The sequence below is a fragment of the Eutrigla gurnardus genome, assembly GCF_963514095.1.
Source record: "Eutrigla gurnardus genome assembly, chromosome: 8".
Classification (NCBI taxonomy): Eukaryota; Metazoa; Chordata; class Actinopteri; order Perciformes; family Triglidae; genus Eutrigla; species Eutrigla gurnardus.
The window spans coordinates 25,714,593-25,727,948 of record NC_139922.1 but is presented as its reverse complement, the minus strand read 5'-3'; the positions used below and the strand labels follow the sequence as shown (position 1 = coordinate 25,727,948).

General features: G+C 40.4%; 1 protein-coding gene and 1 long non-coding RNA gene across 2 annotated transcripts; both read left to right on the top strand.

Annotated features, from left to right (window-relative positions):
• Positions 1-3,076: 3,076 nt before the first annotated feature.
• LOC311017154 lies at positions 3,077-4,589 on the top strand. Its single transcript, XR_014597595.1, has 3 exons — positions 3,077-3,161; positions 3,755-3,840; positions 4,460-4,589. It is a non-coding gene; the product is annotated as an uncharacterized lncRNA (long non-coding RNA).
• A 2,209-nt stretch (positions 4,590-6,798) lies between these two features.
• Positions 6,799-11,933, top strand: LOC311017664 (uncharacterized protein). Its single transcript, XM_084016158.1, has 8 exons — positions 6,799-6,870; positions 8,193-8,519; positions 9,117-9,449; positions 9,541-9,687; positions 9,998-10,093; positions 10,176-10,213; positions 10,299-10,455; positions 10,758-11,933. The coding sequence occupies exons 1-8, from the start codon at positions 6,831-6,833 to the stop codon at positions 10,760-10,762; spliced, it is 1,143 nt and encodes a 380-aa protein (XP_083872284.1). The 5' UTR covers positions 6,799-6,830; the 3' UTR covers positions 10,763-11,933.
• Positions 11,934-13,356: the final 1,423 nt, after the last annotated feature.

Here is a 13,356-nt window from a genome sequence, read left to right as displayed (position 1 = left end):
TTGCATACATACATGTGTTTATTGGTGGTGGTGAGAGGACCCAAACCAGACTCAAAAAGAATGCATCACACGTATTTCTGGTCATTAATAATATTTAAAGTCACAAGAAGTGTTTTTGGTGAAAACGATGGAGAAACTTTTAATCTCTGCAAACTATTCTTCTAAAGTCAATAAAACCCAGAATTAATCGACGGGGTTAAAATTAAATTAATTTCTTTAATTGAATTTGTTATGAATTAATGCTTTCAATTAAAGTTGTTTTAAGCCAGTCAGATTCCTTCATTTTCATTTCAAGTCCCATCTTTCACTAAAATTGACAGGAAGTACATCAGTGTCATTTCTGGCTAGAGAAAGTGAACTTGAGAGAGGAGCAAAGGGCAACATGGCAACTTTATTGGTATAGCACCTTTCATACATCAAGGCAATTCAAAGTGCTTCACCGAACAGTAAAATAATACAGTAAAGGTGAAACAATTTACAATTAAAATGTCATAGAAATACAGACGAGAAGTCCACAAGGTTAAAAAAAAAAAGGAAAAGGGAAACAAAAACGCTTTTGTATCTCCTCATTGAGCTTGAGAAAAAATAAGTCATAAACGTAACTATAATGTAAACGTATTTGTTACTTTACCTTTTAATATAGGCTCCTCTGGTTAGTAGCGGTCCAGTCTGAAGGGTTTCCGGGCTTTTATTGTGAAGGGCGGGCCGGAAGGCGAGGGAGAGAGAAGCCGCGATCTCGTTGATGTTTCGCTACGGTCGTCTTGGCGCACAGAGCCGCCATGTTATTATTTAATTACATGATATGAGGTACAATATTAAATACATATAAGACATTTCAACAGATAACAGTGAAAAGTTAACTTTAGGAAGAAGCTACAAATGACTCGAGGAGCGCCGTTTTTCCCTCTTCGTCAGTTAGCCGGTAAGTTAAGCTAGCTCCTCGGGCTGTTCTCGTTAGCACTTTTGTTCCATTTTAATATTTCAACTGTGTCTGTGAAGGAATGTGTAACGTTGGCAGAGATGGACAGAGTACTCGACCCCAGTACTTGAGTAAGAGTACAAATACTACTGGTCAAAATGTACTCCGTTACAAGTAAAAGTAGCTCAGTCGACATGGTACTCGAGTAAGAGTAAAAAAGTACTTGCTTTTAAAGGTACTGTAATACATTTTGTGGTCTTAGATGTTTAGAGTAGCGTCAAGCTGCCACCACCTTTGTTAACCCGGTCTGGTCCGGTATTAGAGGTCAGAGAGCACCCACCACAGACAGATATGTATAACAATAGACAATCTTTATTTCCAATTCATTTTTAGGTTAGGGACGTCTGCACCCAGCAGACCAATGAGGGCAGCTCCAGCAGGTCAGGCAGGTACTCCACCATCCGGCGACACCAACACTGCACACAAGAGAACACACCCAACAAGGGACACTGCACACAAATCACTGCACAGCAACCGGAACAGGTATCACACTACACACCAGGGGAGCTCAAAAGCACACTGGCTCCTTAGCGACCAACATATCGGGTCGAACCCCACTCTTAACACTAGGGGGAGGCAGAGCGCTGCAAGAGTAATGGGCTGCCCTTAACGGGGCCGCTGGCACACTGACGTCAGTTCATTAAAAACCTTTCTTTAAGAAGGAAATCATATAACACTCGGACATTAACTGACAAGACTACAAATAAGTTTATATGAAAATTATTAAAATAAAGGACTTATCCTGCCCCGGTCTGGTGACGAGACCCCCCCGTGGGGTCTAGGCAATGGAACTGGGCTGTGCACCGGAGAACAGGCCGCTCAGCTGGCAGGCGTGGAGTCGTTCAGCGTGGTCGGCGTCACTGATGTGGCCGCTGCATGAGAGCACAGGTAAGGCACGGCTACTCCCCTGGTCCCTCGCTACCTAAAGGAGGTTTCTGGCCTCCCCCCTTGATACAGGACTGATCAACACGACGAACTCCCCTACTCAGCTGTCGTCACTGCCGGCAGCACTATAAACTGCAAACAGCACCCACCCACCACAGTGCCACTGGCTCCAAAAAAGCTCAGGCCGACGGCGCTCACGTCCTCCCGTCTCTTCCCCTGCCGTCTCTCCCTCTGCCTGTTTTCTTCCCCGCCACTGACCCCCGTCAGTCTCCTCCCCCTCCCAGGTGAAATGCATCAGCCCCTGATTGCCCCCCACTCCGGGGAGTTCCTCCGCCCCACGCCGCTCCCTCACTACAGTAATGTACATGCTTTTAAATGTAAAAAAGTCTTTGGGGGTTCCCAGTGGAGAGCGTGCACTGTGATAGGGTTCCTTCTTTGACAAACACAGCTTGTGTCCAATAGTATTTTAAAAAAAAAAGAAAGAAAGAAAAAGAGCAGACCTGAAAGTAACGAGTACTTTTCAGCCTGTCTAGAAATTAACTTGAGTAAAAGTAAAAGTATTTGTCTTGGAAATGTATTCAAGTAAGAGTAATAAGTACCAAAGAAATCTAATACTCAAGTAAAGTATAAATCCTCTGGATATGTACTTAAGTACAGTACTTGAGTAAATTTACTCCGTTACTGTCCACCACTGAACGTTGGTAGTCATAGTAATCTTTTTTACTTTACTAACGGTGGAAATGCTTCTCATGTCGGTGCATCCCAACTTTCCAGAATTACTAGAATGTTCATGTTCAAGTTGTTGTCGGGGTGAATTGAAGAACAAACATGGCGGACCGGAGGTTCGCTGTGGAACTTATTCTGTTAATTTAGTGTTTCCATTTCATGCCACATGTTGTACTTGTACTCGGCTGCGTTTCAGGGATAACTGTTGTGCGTTTTACTCAAATACATTTATCTGACTTACTTTTACATAATAGACATAATATGATGCAATACTATACTTCTACACAGAGGCTGTGTTCGAAATGCCATACTAACGTCCTACTCGTACTCAATTGTGACGTAAATTTGAGTACGTAGTGCGTTCACATACAATAGTATGCGGATTTGTGTATGCGAGAAATGCCCGGATGTATACTGCATTGGCAAGAATTTCTGAGTATACAGCGGACCTTGCTAAATCTACGCAACTTCCCAAAATGCATTGCGGCTCGTCTGACTTCTGAAAAGTTTTGGATAATGGCGGACGACTGCGGTGATTCTGGCGACAGCCCGACACAAACCGCGTACACATGTAAGTATACTGTAACACGATTTTTATGTTTCCAGCTGACTTTTAAATCGTATTGATAATGAACGTTACTTTATTGTTGTTGGAATTGTACGTTAACGTTACGAATCGAAGGTCCTGCCAGCCGGCTATCTGACGGTAATTTACCATAGAGGTTAGCGAGCGTAACCGAAGCGGCAAATGTGCCGTTTTTACCGACGTTAACTAAGAAGATGGTGCTTATGTGAAAACGTGATAATATATTTACTAATGGTGGTTAATAACGCGGTGCACCGTTCGTTAAAGGGACGGATGCAGACACCGGGCGCCTCATTCAGTGGAGGGAACGATGAGGAGACGTTCACCGGCAGGAGGGATGCTGCTCTGAGAGGCTTCACTTAAAAAATGTGGTGTTAAATGTTATAATTCTCATATGCAGTGCTTACTACTACTGGTGCATATTAAGCTACTCAATGATATAAGGTTGAACACCAGCGTATATAGACTGGAGATGTACTGCTCTCCTGAGATGTCTACGTTCTGTTTAACAGTTATTTTAGTCGGCAAGAAATCATCAATGAACTGTAACACTTTTCTACGTGCTGTTCTTCATATAGGATATTTATTGAAGAACATTAGATGGAGGGAAGGTGGAGCCGGATGAGCTAATAAGAAGTGGGAGAACATGAAGCAGAAATACAAGGTGAGTTGGAAGCAGTTTAAAGTATTGAACACTATAGCATAAAATAAACCAGATGAAGTTGTCTTTCTTATTAATAATCAGGTAAAGTCAGTGCTGGGTAATATCTACAATGTGTTAAAACATCAGAGTCCATTAAGTTGGTCCCATGTGGAACAGTATTACAGTACATATTATAATATATGACTAGTGGTGAATAGTTGATCTATACAATGATTATGAGAAGTGTTTGTATATGTTGTTTAAAGGAACTGACAGTGTCAGCACTGAGGGAGGAGAGGTCACTGCTGCACACTGGAAGTGTTTGTTGTCATGGATGAGGTGATGGAGCAAAGACCTGCTATTACCCCACTACACCCCATCTCCTCAGCCATGATGCCAACCACTGCAGCAGGGTCTCTCCTCCAGAGCAGGAGGGAAATAGACCTGCAGGCCGAAAACATGAGTCAACAATTATATATATTCAGATATTTATTATTTATATTTGTGCAGATCATCAGATATATTCCTAAAACATTTAACAGGAAACGTATCTGTAAGAACTTGTGTGGTATTACTTATAAACTGCACTACTGATAAACACAAATAAAACCTCAACAATAATCATGTTCTTGCAACACAGGGATCTGGACATTTGGAGCAGACACTGCAGCTACGAGCCTCTGAGGATGTCCCAGGACTGCTGGAGTGGCTCGTTGGCTTCGTCGCTGTCACCCCCATCACCACCGTGGAACTATGGACATGGAACCCATCTATGTTCTGTTAGTAAGCAGTGGACGAGGTTCTCCGTGGAACGCCTTGAAAGACAGAAGTCCTTCCTTAAATCCCCTTCCCGAAGTAGAGGCCCATCGGGGGAACATGAGGATTGACCTGCAGTACGGCCGTCTGGCACCAACCTGTAACAGAAAACATCAGATATTACATTTATTCTGAATGCTTTCCTATTCATTTGTTGATAAACTACTTATTTCTTCTTATCATACACGTATTGCAACCTGTATATATAACATGGATTATTTGTCTAATAAATGATTCACTAATATCCCACTTGCTTGTACTTGTTTATTTTTATCACACCAAACTCATGCATGATACTATTAAAACCACTTATATTAGCCTACATGTAGCCTACATTTGTTTATGCATGCATATGCACATCTATTGATAATCAAATAATAAAGGAACGTATTTTAACCAGATAAGTCATATTACTTACTTCAGAGGGAAATCCAAATTCCATGTATGTGAATAATGTAGCTCCTCCGACGGGCAGATTGCCTCCGTCGTCTCCGCGGTGAAAGTGCTGGTAATCCGTGGTCAGAGGTATAATACGATCTATGAACGATTAATGATCGATAAAAGCTGCTTAACAGTCGCGATCGATGGTGAGTGAAGGCAGCTACTCGGGTAAGAGGAAGAAAGAGGGAAAGCGTGAGAGCGCGCATATATAATAAACTGTAGAAAACATTTGACAGTTGTAATTTGACTTAAAAAATATTTAGAAATATTAAATTAACTGTAATAATAATCATGCTTTATATTTTGATAAGTAATTAATATTAAACGGGAGCTAGAACCGCTAACGTAATCGATTCGGTTACGTGAGAGAAGATGAGGACGAGATGTCAATAAAGTTAAAAAAAACAAAAAAATGTAGTATGAGATGTGTTTACTTCGGTGTGAACAGTCTGAGGGTAACAGCATACTCAAACGTTCATTTAGTAGGCAGTATGCAGTACATACACGTTGAGTCTGTAGTAGGCAGTACGTTAGTATGGCATTTCGAACACAGCCAGAGACTTCACTAAGATTTAGAGACAGGAGAACTGTATTAGAACTACAACCAGTGAAGACGTCCAGCTGGTAACCAGTTAATAGCAACAGACATTGTCTTATTCCATTCTCTTCTGTTGAACAAGAGTTACCGTCATGTTAGCTTTTAGACACATTAAAGCTGCTTAGAACCTGATTATGTAAATACTATACTATGTAAATACCGTATCTAATTCCTCTCTCCATTAGATAAGCTGCAGGTCTAAAGAATGTACTTTAATTACCCCAGTTACTGTATTGGTTCAATCAGAGTGTGATTCTGCTGAGTCATGTTTCTGTCATAAAGTATACAGTAGAATAAACCAAGACTGGTTTTAAAGGTCACATTGAAATCTGACATCAATATGAACTTTACCCAAATAACTGTATTTTGTATGTATATTGTACATTTGTGGTTTATCACCACAATATGACCATTAACATGCAGTGGTTTTTAATGACGGTGGTAAGAAGGGTCCTATGAGATCCGTTTTTATTTTTTCCAGATTCCGTTTTATTTTACTAAATTCTTTCTTGTTTTTTCTATTTTATAGCATTTTTACTGAAGAAACTTTCTCGTAGTTCTAATTCTAATTCCTTGTCATTCAGAGGCCATACAAATGTGAATAAATATGCTTTTACTGTGTCTGAAGTCAGCGCATCTGTCGATCCACTCGTTTCACTTTCAGTTGGGAATCAATTTATTTCTGAATGTTTCTGTGAGTGTGAGAGGAGAGACGCTGGATGAAGCGATGTACCCATTAATTACACTAAAACACAGTAGAGACTCAACAGCATGTCATTTTTTTTCCTTTTCCAGCTAAAGTGCTGTGACAAACACTTATTGTAAGAGAAAACATACATTTTTTGATATTTTTATAAATTGTATCCAGAGGTTGACAAATTCCACAGAATTCCGCGTTTTACAGTTGATTCCATTTTCACTGTCAGATTCCGCGATTCCGTCCTCGTTTAACGCATCGTGGAAATGATCGGGTCCTACTGTAAAGTCATACATACATGTGCAGCTGACCTCAGGCCCTGCAGTGTAAATACAGACTGATGGAGGGGGAGGAGAGCAGATCTGGGTCATGAAATCTTGTGTTTGGAGGAGGGACTCATCATTTAAAGAAAGAAGAAGTTCCTGGTTTTGTCAGTGGAGAAGGACGAGAGGCATCAACATGAATGTCCTTCACACTGCCATCTGCTTCTTCCTCCTCTGTGAGTACACACACTTGGTATTTCTTTACTGTCTGAGTTAATACGAGGCTCCGCTTGATTTGATCTAATTCAGACCTGCCGAAGCTTCACGTGAGCTTGAAACAGCTTTAATAAGGATCGCTGTGTGGCCAGAAGACCACAAACTGTTCCAATCTACATGTTTATTGTTGTGTATTGTTTCAGGAGAGACTAGAGAAAACATGAACCTGTGCTTTAAAGTTCATCACAAGTGCTTCATAAAGGCAAACTCAGTTATTATCAGTAACTTTCCAAACAACCAAGCTAAGAAAAACAGTCCAGTGCTTGTTTTTAGGGATGCAGCTTAAGATTTTGACATATGACCAAGAAAAGTGTAGAATCCTGACATTTAAGGAGCAAATATGTGAGGAATCACTAGTCTTGTTTTCAAAAGTAAGAATCTATTTTGTTTCCTTTTTGTTTTCTGTCTGGTGTTCTGTTGCTTCACCCTGTCTGTCTGCCGGCCGACTGTGTTGCAACTTCCCAAAATTCAAAACACCTACTTTGGTCAGAAAAAGAAACAAAAAGCAGAAACGTGTGACAATGATCAGCCAAAATAAAGCCTGCAGTATTTAGACATTGATGATGATGAAAGTTTCACAGCTGCTGTGGTTTGTTGCATCAACTCTTTTAATGTCTGTAATATCTTGGGTTCCTGTTTTGTCTCACCTTTTTAATGCTGATTTTAGTTTCCCACGGTGTGCAGCTTTGTTGGTGTGCCGTTACCGCCGTTCTGCTATATGCTGTGCTATGATGTATTTTCGTGCCTGGTGGATAAACTGTTATATATCCTAAATTAATGTCGCTATTGACGTCAGAACAGTTTTACATGCGTTTCATTATCGTGCTGCTAACAGTTTCTGCTTTTATGGCTCGCTGTTGTGTGAAAAGTGAGAAAAGAAGAGAGAAAAGCCGGGAAAAGGGGAAACTAGAAAATAAACAAATGCTGCCGGATCAGACTCTTAAGTAAAACAGAAATTTCCAATACAATTATTAAAAATCTATGTTTAATAATTAAATAGAGCTGTCATTGAGCAGGGAGGGTGCAAATGTTCACAGTATGAGGAAAAACAATATATGATAAGGATTTGTATTGATATAATGCGTCCATGTAATGTCTAGCATAACAAGGACAAAATGTGGTTGTCTACGATCTTCAGTCACAGACTGAACTGGTTGAACTGGGCCGCTCCCAGTGTGACTGTGGATCTGTATTGTTGTGAAGCAGGACACGTTTTGATCCGACGGCAGCAACTTAACAGAAAGTACAGACACTAAATAATGATTGTCTGTCTTTTCAACAGCTTTGCAGGATGGAAACGCTGATCTAGTTTTCTATACAAGAACTGAAGGAGGAAATCTCGAAGTTCAGTGTCCCTCTTCTTCATTTGGAAGCTGGAAGATTTTCTGTAAGAGTCAATGTAGACGAGAAGAGTTTCTCATTGCAACAGCTGGTGTCAGAGCTCAGGATGGCCGATACAGTATTGAATGGATACAGAGAGGAAGAACTTCACGAGGAGATGTTTTTCTGACCATCACACAGCTGACCAAGTCTGATTCAGGATTCTACTGGTGTCGTTCAATAGACTCGACAACAAAAGACCAGCAGATTGAAGTCATTGTTGTCAATGGTGAGTTTTTATTACTTTGTGAAAATCTTCCTTCTTGTCTGAAGAAAACTTTTTTAACCGATGTAAAGTCGCTGATGAGCTGAAATAAAAATGGGTTTTAATTCACCTGATTGTATTAATGTGTAAAAATAAAGCACATATTTAAATCCAAAATATAGAATCGTTTAATAATGGAATCGTGAGGTGACTGACGATTCCCACCACTACACACATTACCACTGTTTCACCTGATCTATCAGTCATTTTAATTTTAGATCAGTGGCAGAAGAACATTTTGAAGACTTTATAACTGTCACATAATTGTGACAGTTTCACAGTTTGTGCTTCTATTAAAGTTTTCATTAATAGATTTTAGCAGTTTTCTGGTATTTTTTTATTCATTCACAAAAACATTAAATAAAAGATTATGCATATTTAAATAAATAATTTACTTTTCAAAATCTGGACATGTAAATGTGTTTGTGCTACAAATGTCAGAATTCATTCAATCAAAATATGCGTAGATGGTGATATTACGATGGCAGTAATCTCCCAGTGTGACTGGATCATCATCTTCATTACAGACGATGACTGTTTGATTGATCATCTTCTCAACAGCTCAGCTGTTTGGAGACGCTGCTGAAGAAAAAACCCTCAATTCCAGAACCGGAGGAGACGTCACAGTGGCGTGCTTCTTACCTCGTCATACAGGAAGCAGGAAGTTCTTCTGTAAGGGACGATGTGAAAACCAGGAAGACTTCCTCGTTATAACAACTGATGACACAGCTCACAACAACAGATACAGCATCAGATATATAGACTCTTTGGAAGGAGGAGGTCTGTATGTGAGCATCAAACAGCTGACTACGTCTGACTCAGGATGGTACGCTTGTGGTCTGGAGTTAGCCTCTAAATCTCGATACAGGCAGTTTGAGATCCTTGTTACAGACGGTGAGTTCCCACATGAGAATGGAAACAATCGTTGGTGTCTCTGTCCTGTCTGAAGAAAGTTTCATCAGGACTTTTTTTTTTGTATCTGCAGCTCCGACCACTTCTCAACCCGACTGGACTCTTCTGGCCATTTCATCATCAGTCCCATCAGCCTCCACAGCAGCAGCAACAACTCAGAGTTTGAGCTCCACTTCAGGAAGCTCCACACCTTCAACCACTGAGGGAACATCAACTAGAGGTAGATCCACAGACTGTGTGTGATAGATGAAGCTTTTAACGTTCGGGCCGGCCGATAAACATCGACCCCGAGATCTAATATATCTAGTATCTATGTTTGAGGGGTTCTCTTTTACATCTGCATGTTTATTTCCTATTGTATGTCAAACTCAAACTGCATGACAAGGTCTCATGATGTTTCTGTATGTATTTATCTAATGTGTACAATATGTACAGTATACTGTATGCAGGGGCAGGACGGGACTCGTCTTCGTCCACCAAGAAGTGTCAACATAAACCAACAATTTGTTGTTCTCCTCAAACTGCTCCAGATGTGCTGCTGTATGCGGGTCGGACTCTGGTCGGCATCGTATTCGTCTCGCTGGCCGTGCTGATGTTCTGCAGGAGGCGGGCTCACAAGCGCAAAGGTGAGGTCACAGGAAACACGTCCACACGGACCGGCAACTCCTCCAACTTCCCTTTTGTCACGATGCTGTTGTGTTTTTCCAGAACCTCCTGAGGAATCGCAGTTTGCCAATGTCACAGAGGTGAGTTTGGGTGGAATCTGAGACGTACGAGCATCACAAGTGTTTTTGAAACCAGCAGAGTTTAATACAAACCCCCGTCCCACAGGCCAACCGAGTGTACGAGGACATCGGAGAGGACAGAGAGCACAGGTCTCCTGTGGAAATCTCTTCAGTTCACGCTCGTGTCAAATACACCCATCCAAACGGAGATGAAGCCAACGACAACGGCCACAGCGTTGTCACAGCAGCCAATATTCAAAAACGTAAGACAGAAATGTATATAAAAATTGCAATATGATTCATCATTGGGCTCAAAAACAGTAGCATGAAAGGAAACATTAGTTGCTGTCAGAGGAGTCGCCCCCTGATGGCCTGCAGAGAGAATACAAGCTTTCAGAACCAGAAGCCCTCCATGGTGATGTTTCTGTTTTTGATCCCTGAGCCAAACAGGGTTAAAGATGTTAAAGACCTATTCATGAACATACTGCAGCAACAGTAGTTGCTAGTAAACGTGGATCCGAACCAGCGACAACTCTTTGACCTCTCTTTGTTTTCCTTTTTGCAGGCTGAAGACTCAAACAGACTCACCTACTCTGAGGTGACTTTTTCCAACGCCGGCTCGTCAAGCGCCTTCCGTGATGACGGCGATAATTTAATCTACTCTACTCCTCGGATCTGATGCCAGCCGCGCCGAAGACGACCGTTCTAGACAGCTGCCGCGTTTTTGAAGGCCGAACAGGAAGTTGGATTATTGCAGAATAGCGAACCCAAGTTTATGATGCTTCACGTTTTGTTCAGCAAAATAATGAGCGTGAATGCAATTGGCCGGAAAATTAAATGCGACGCTAGGCTACAAACAGAGTCCACCGCGGTCACACAAGCTTGAGCATCGCAGGCGGACAAGTCGGAAAGATCACATCTGTGGCCTCGTTTCACCGCTTCTTAGCAACCGCCTTTTTTCAAAATGAGTGTTCATGTTTTTACTGTAGGACAAATCGCTAAAAATCTCTTCAGCTTCATTGACCTCTGACCTTATTTCAGGCATCCGACCACTTAAAGTAAAAAAAAAAAAAAAAAAAGTAAAAATGCTGCTCTCTAGAAGCTCCAACAGAAAGCTGGTTTGAATTTAGTAAATAATCTGAAACTTTCACACAAACAAACAAACAAACATCTGTCTGACGTGATGAGAAGTTCTGTCCTCAGTAACAACAATCTGCTTCAGGCTGGAGCTGCTCTTACCACTTCTATCCAAGTCAGTATTATTATTATTATTATTGTAAGTAAGTTATTTGGTTAACAGAAATAATTGATATTTAAGTTAGTATTATTATAACAGTAAGTTATTGTTAGTATCATCACAGTAAGTTATTTTGTTTTGTTGTTTTGTAAAATATGCAGGTTAGCATGAAGTAAATCACGGTTCAGTATTTGTTTTGGCAGCTACAAATATGAAGGATTAATACTTCGGAGTAATATATAGCCATGTCGCATATTTCCATAGATACATGCCAGTTGTCGAACATCTGTATGCTCCTTACTTTTTGACCTCTTAATGTCGTGGTTTGTTGATATTTGTATTATTGATGTTATAATTTGTAAGTGTGTTACATTTGCACCCTTTTCTACTTTGTACTACAGCTGCTGCACAAACAGTTTCCCTCCAGATTAATAAAATCTCATAGAAAATATGTTGGAATCTCCTTTGAGACGACTTGTGTCAAATAATTAGGAATTATTGAAAATATTTAACGATTATAAAGATTTTTTTAAATGTGTTAATCAGGATTATTTTTAAACTAATTGATCAATTATTATAAATCTCTTTTTAAAATGTGTGATTAATATTTCAATGAATGAACCCAAAAGAAATACCAAGAACTTGTCTGATTAATATTTCAATATTTTATTCAATAATATGTTGTGATATACGATGGCGTATACAAAGAGCCATTGTGGTTAAACATAAATAAATAAAGAGCCGAGGGGGGGGGGGGGGGGGGGGGGGGTGCAAAAGTCGGAGAAAAAAACTCTAGATTAAAATCTGCATTTCTGAGAAAAAAAACCCTGATATTTTCTGAGATTTGCGAGAAAAACACTTGAATAGTCTCTGAGATTATAATACATTTCATGAATTTGTGAGAGAGAAAAAACTATTTTAGCAATGAGGAACTAGTATTTCCTGATTGCTAAATCTGAGTTGAGTTTTTTTTCTTTTCTTATATGTGTGCGTGTTTCTTTGAGCAGCGTGGTGACCGGTCTAAAACACCCCCACCCCTCCCCAACAGAGGATCATTTTCATGCATTTAATGATCTAAAGGTTACCGTGTGTCCCTTTAACTGAGTCTGATGTCTCAGAAGGGAACCTGTTGTTTTTGACCTGCATGACTTTCGGAGGAGAACATGCAAACTCCACACAGAAGGAACCCGAACCCAATCGAACCCTGCTGTGAGGCGACAATGCTACCCACTACACCACCGTGCAGCCCCAGATTCAGTTAGTCTTGCAAAAAACGAAAAAATGGCAGTAGAAATGTCCTTCAGAGAGATACTTTCTACGTCCTACTTACGTACGTTTTCACTTTTACTCGTGTAAAGCAGTAGAATCCAATAACTCCAGCAGCTTAGACATCCTCCTCTCATGCTTCAACGATGTCAAATGCTGGATGTCTCAAAACTTCTTGAAATTCAATGAGGACAAAAATGAGATCATAGTTACTGGTCCTATGAACTCTACCAGCTGGGTTCATAGCAAGCTTGGGTCCCTTTCAAAAAATATAAAGTCTTGGGGTAACGTTTGATACAGATCTCTGTTTTGAGACTCAAGTAAAGACTAAAATTGTTCAGTCCTGCTTCTTTCAGCTAAAAAATATCTCCAAAATCAGATCTTTTTTATGTTCTTCAGATTTACACAAGGTTTGACATGCTTCTATTTTCTCACGCTTAGATTATTGCAATGCACTTTATGTTGGTATCAGCAAGAACTCCCTTCACCGACTCCAACTGGTGCAGAACGCTGCGGCACAAATTTTAACAGGCACCAAGAAATATGAGCACATCACTCCTGTGCTAGCTAAGTTACATTGTCTACACGTAAAATTCCGTATTGGATTTAAAATTTTAATGATCACTGTTAAAACATTACACAGCCTAGCTCCAAAATATAT

Excerpts from the sequence above, each read along its gene's own strand:
- LOC311017664 (XM_084016158.1), top strand. The coding sequence starts at position 6,831 with ATGAATGTCCTTCACACTGCCATCTGCTTCTTCCTCCTCT. Across the intron at positions 6,871-8,192 it reads CATCTGCTTCTTCCTCCTCT|CTTTGCAGGATGGAAACGCT; the intron begins GTGAGTACACAC and ends TCTTTTCAACAG. Across the intron at positions 8,520-9,116 it reads TGAAGTCATTGTTGTCAATG|CTCAGCTGTTTGGAGACGCT; the intron begins GTGAGTTTTTAT and ends TCTTCTCAACAG.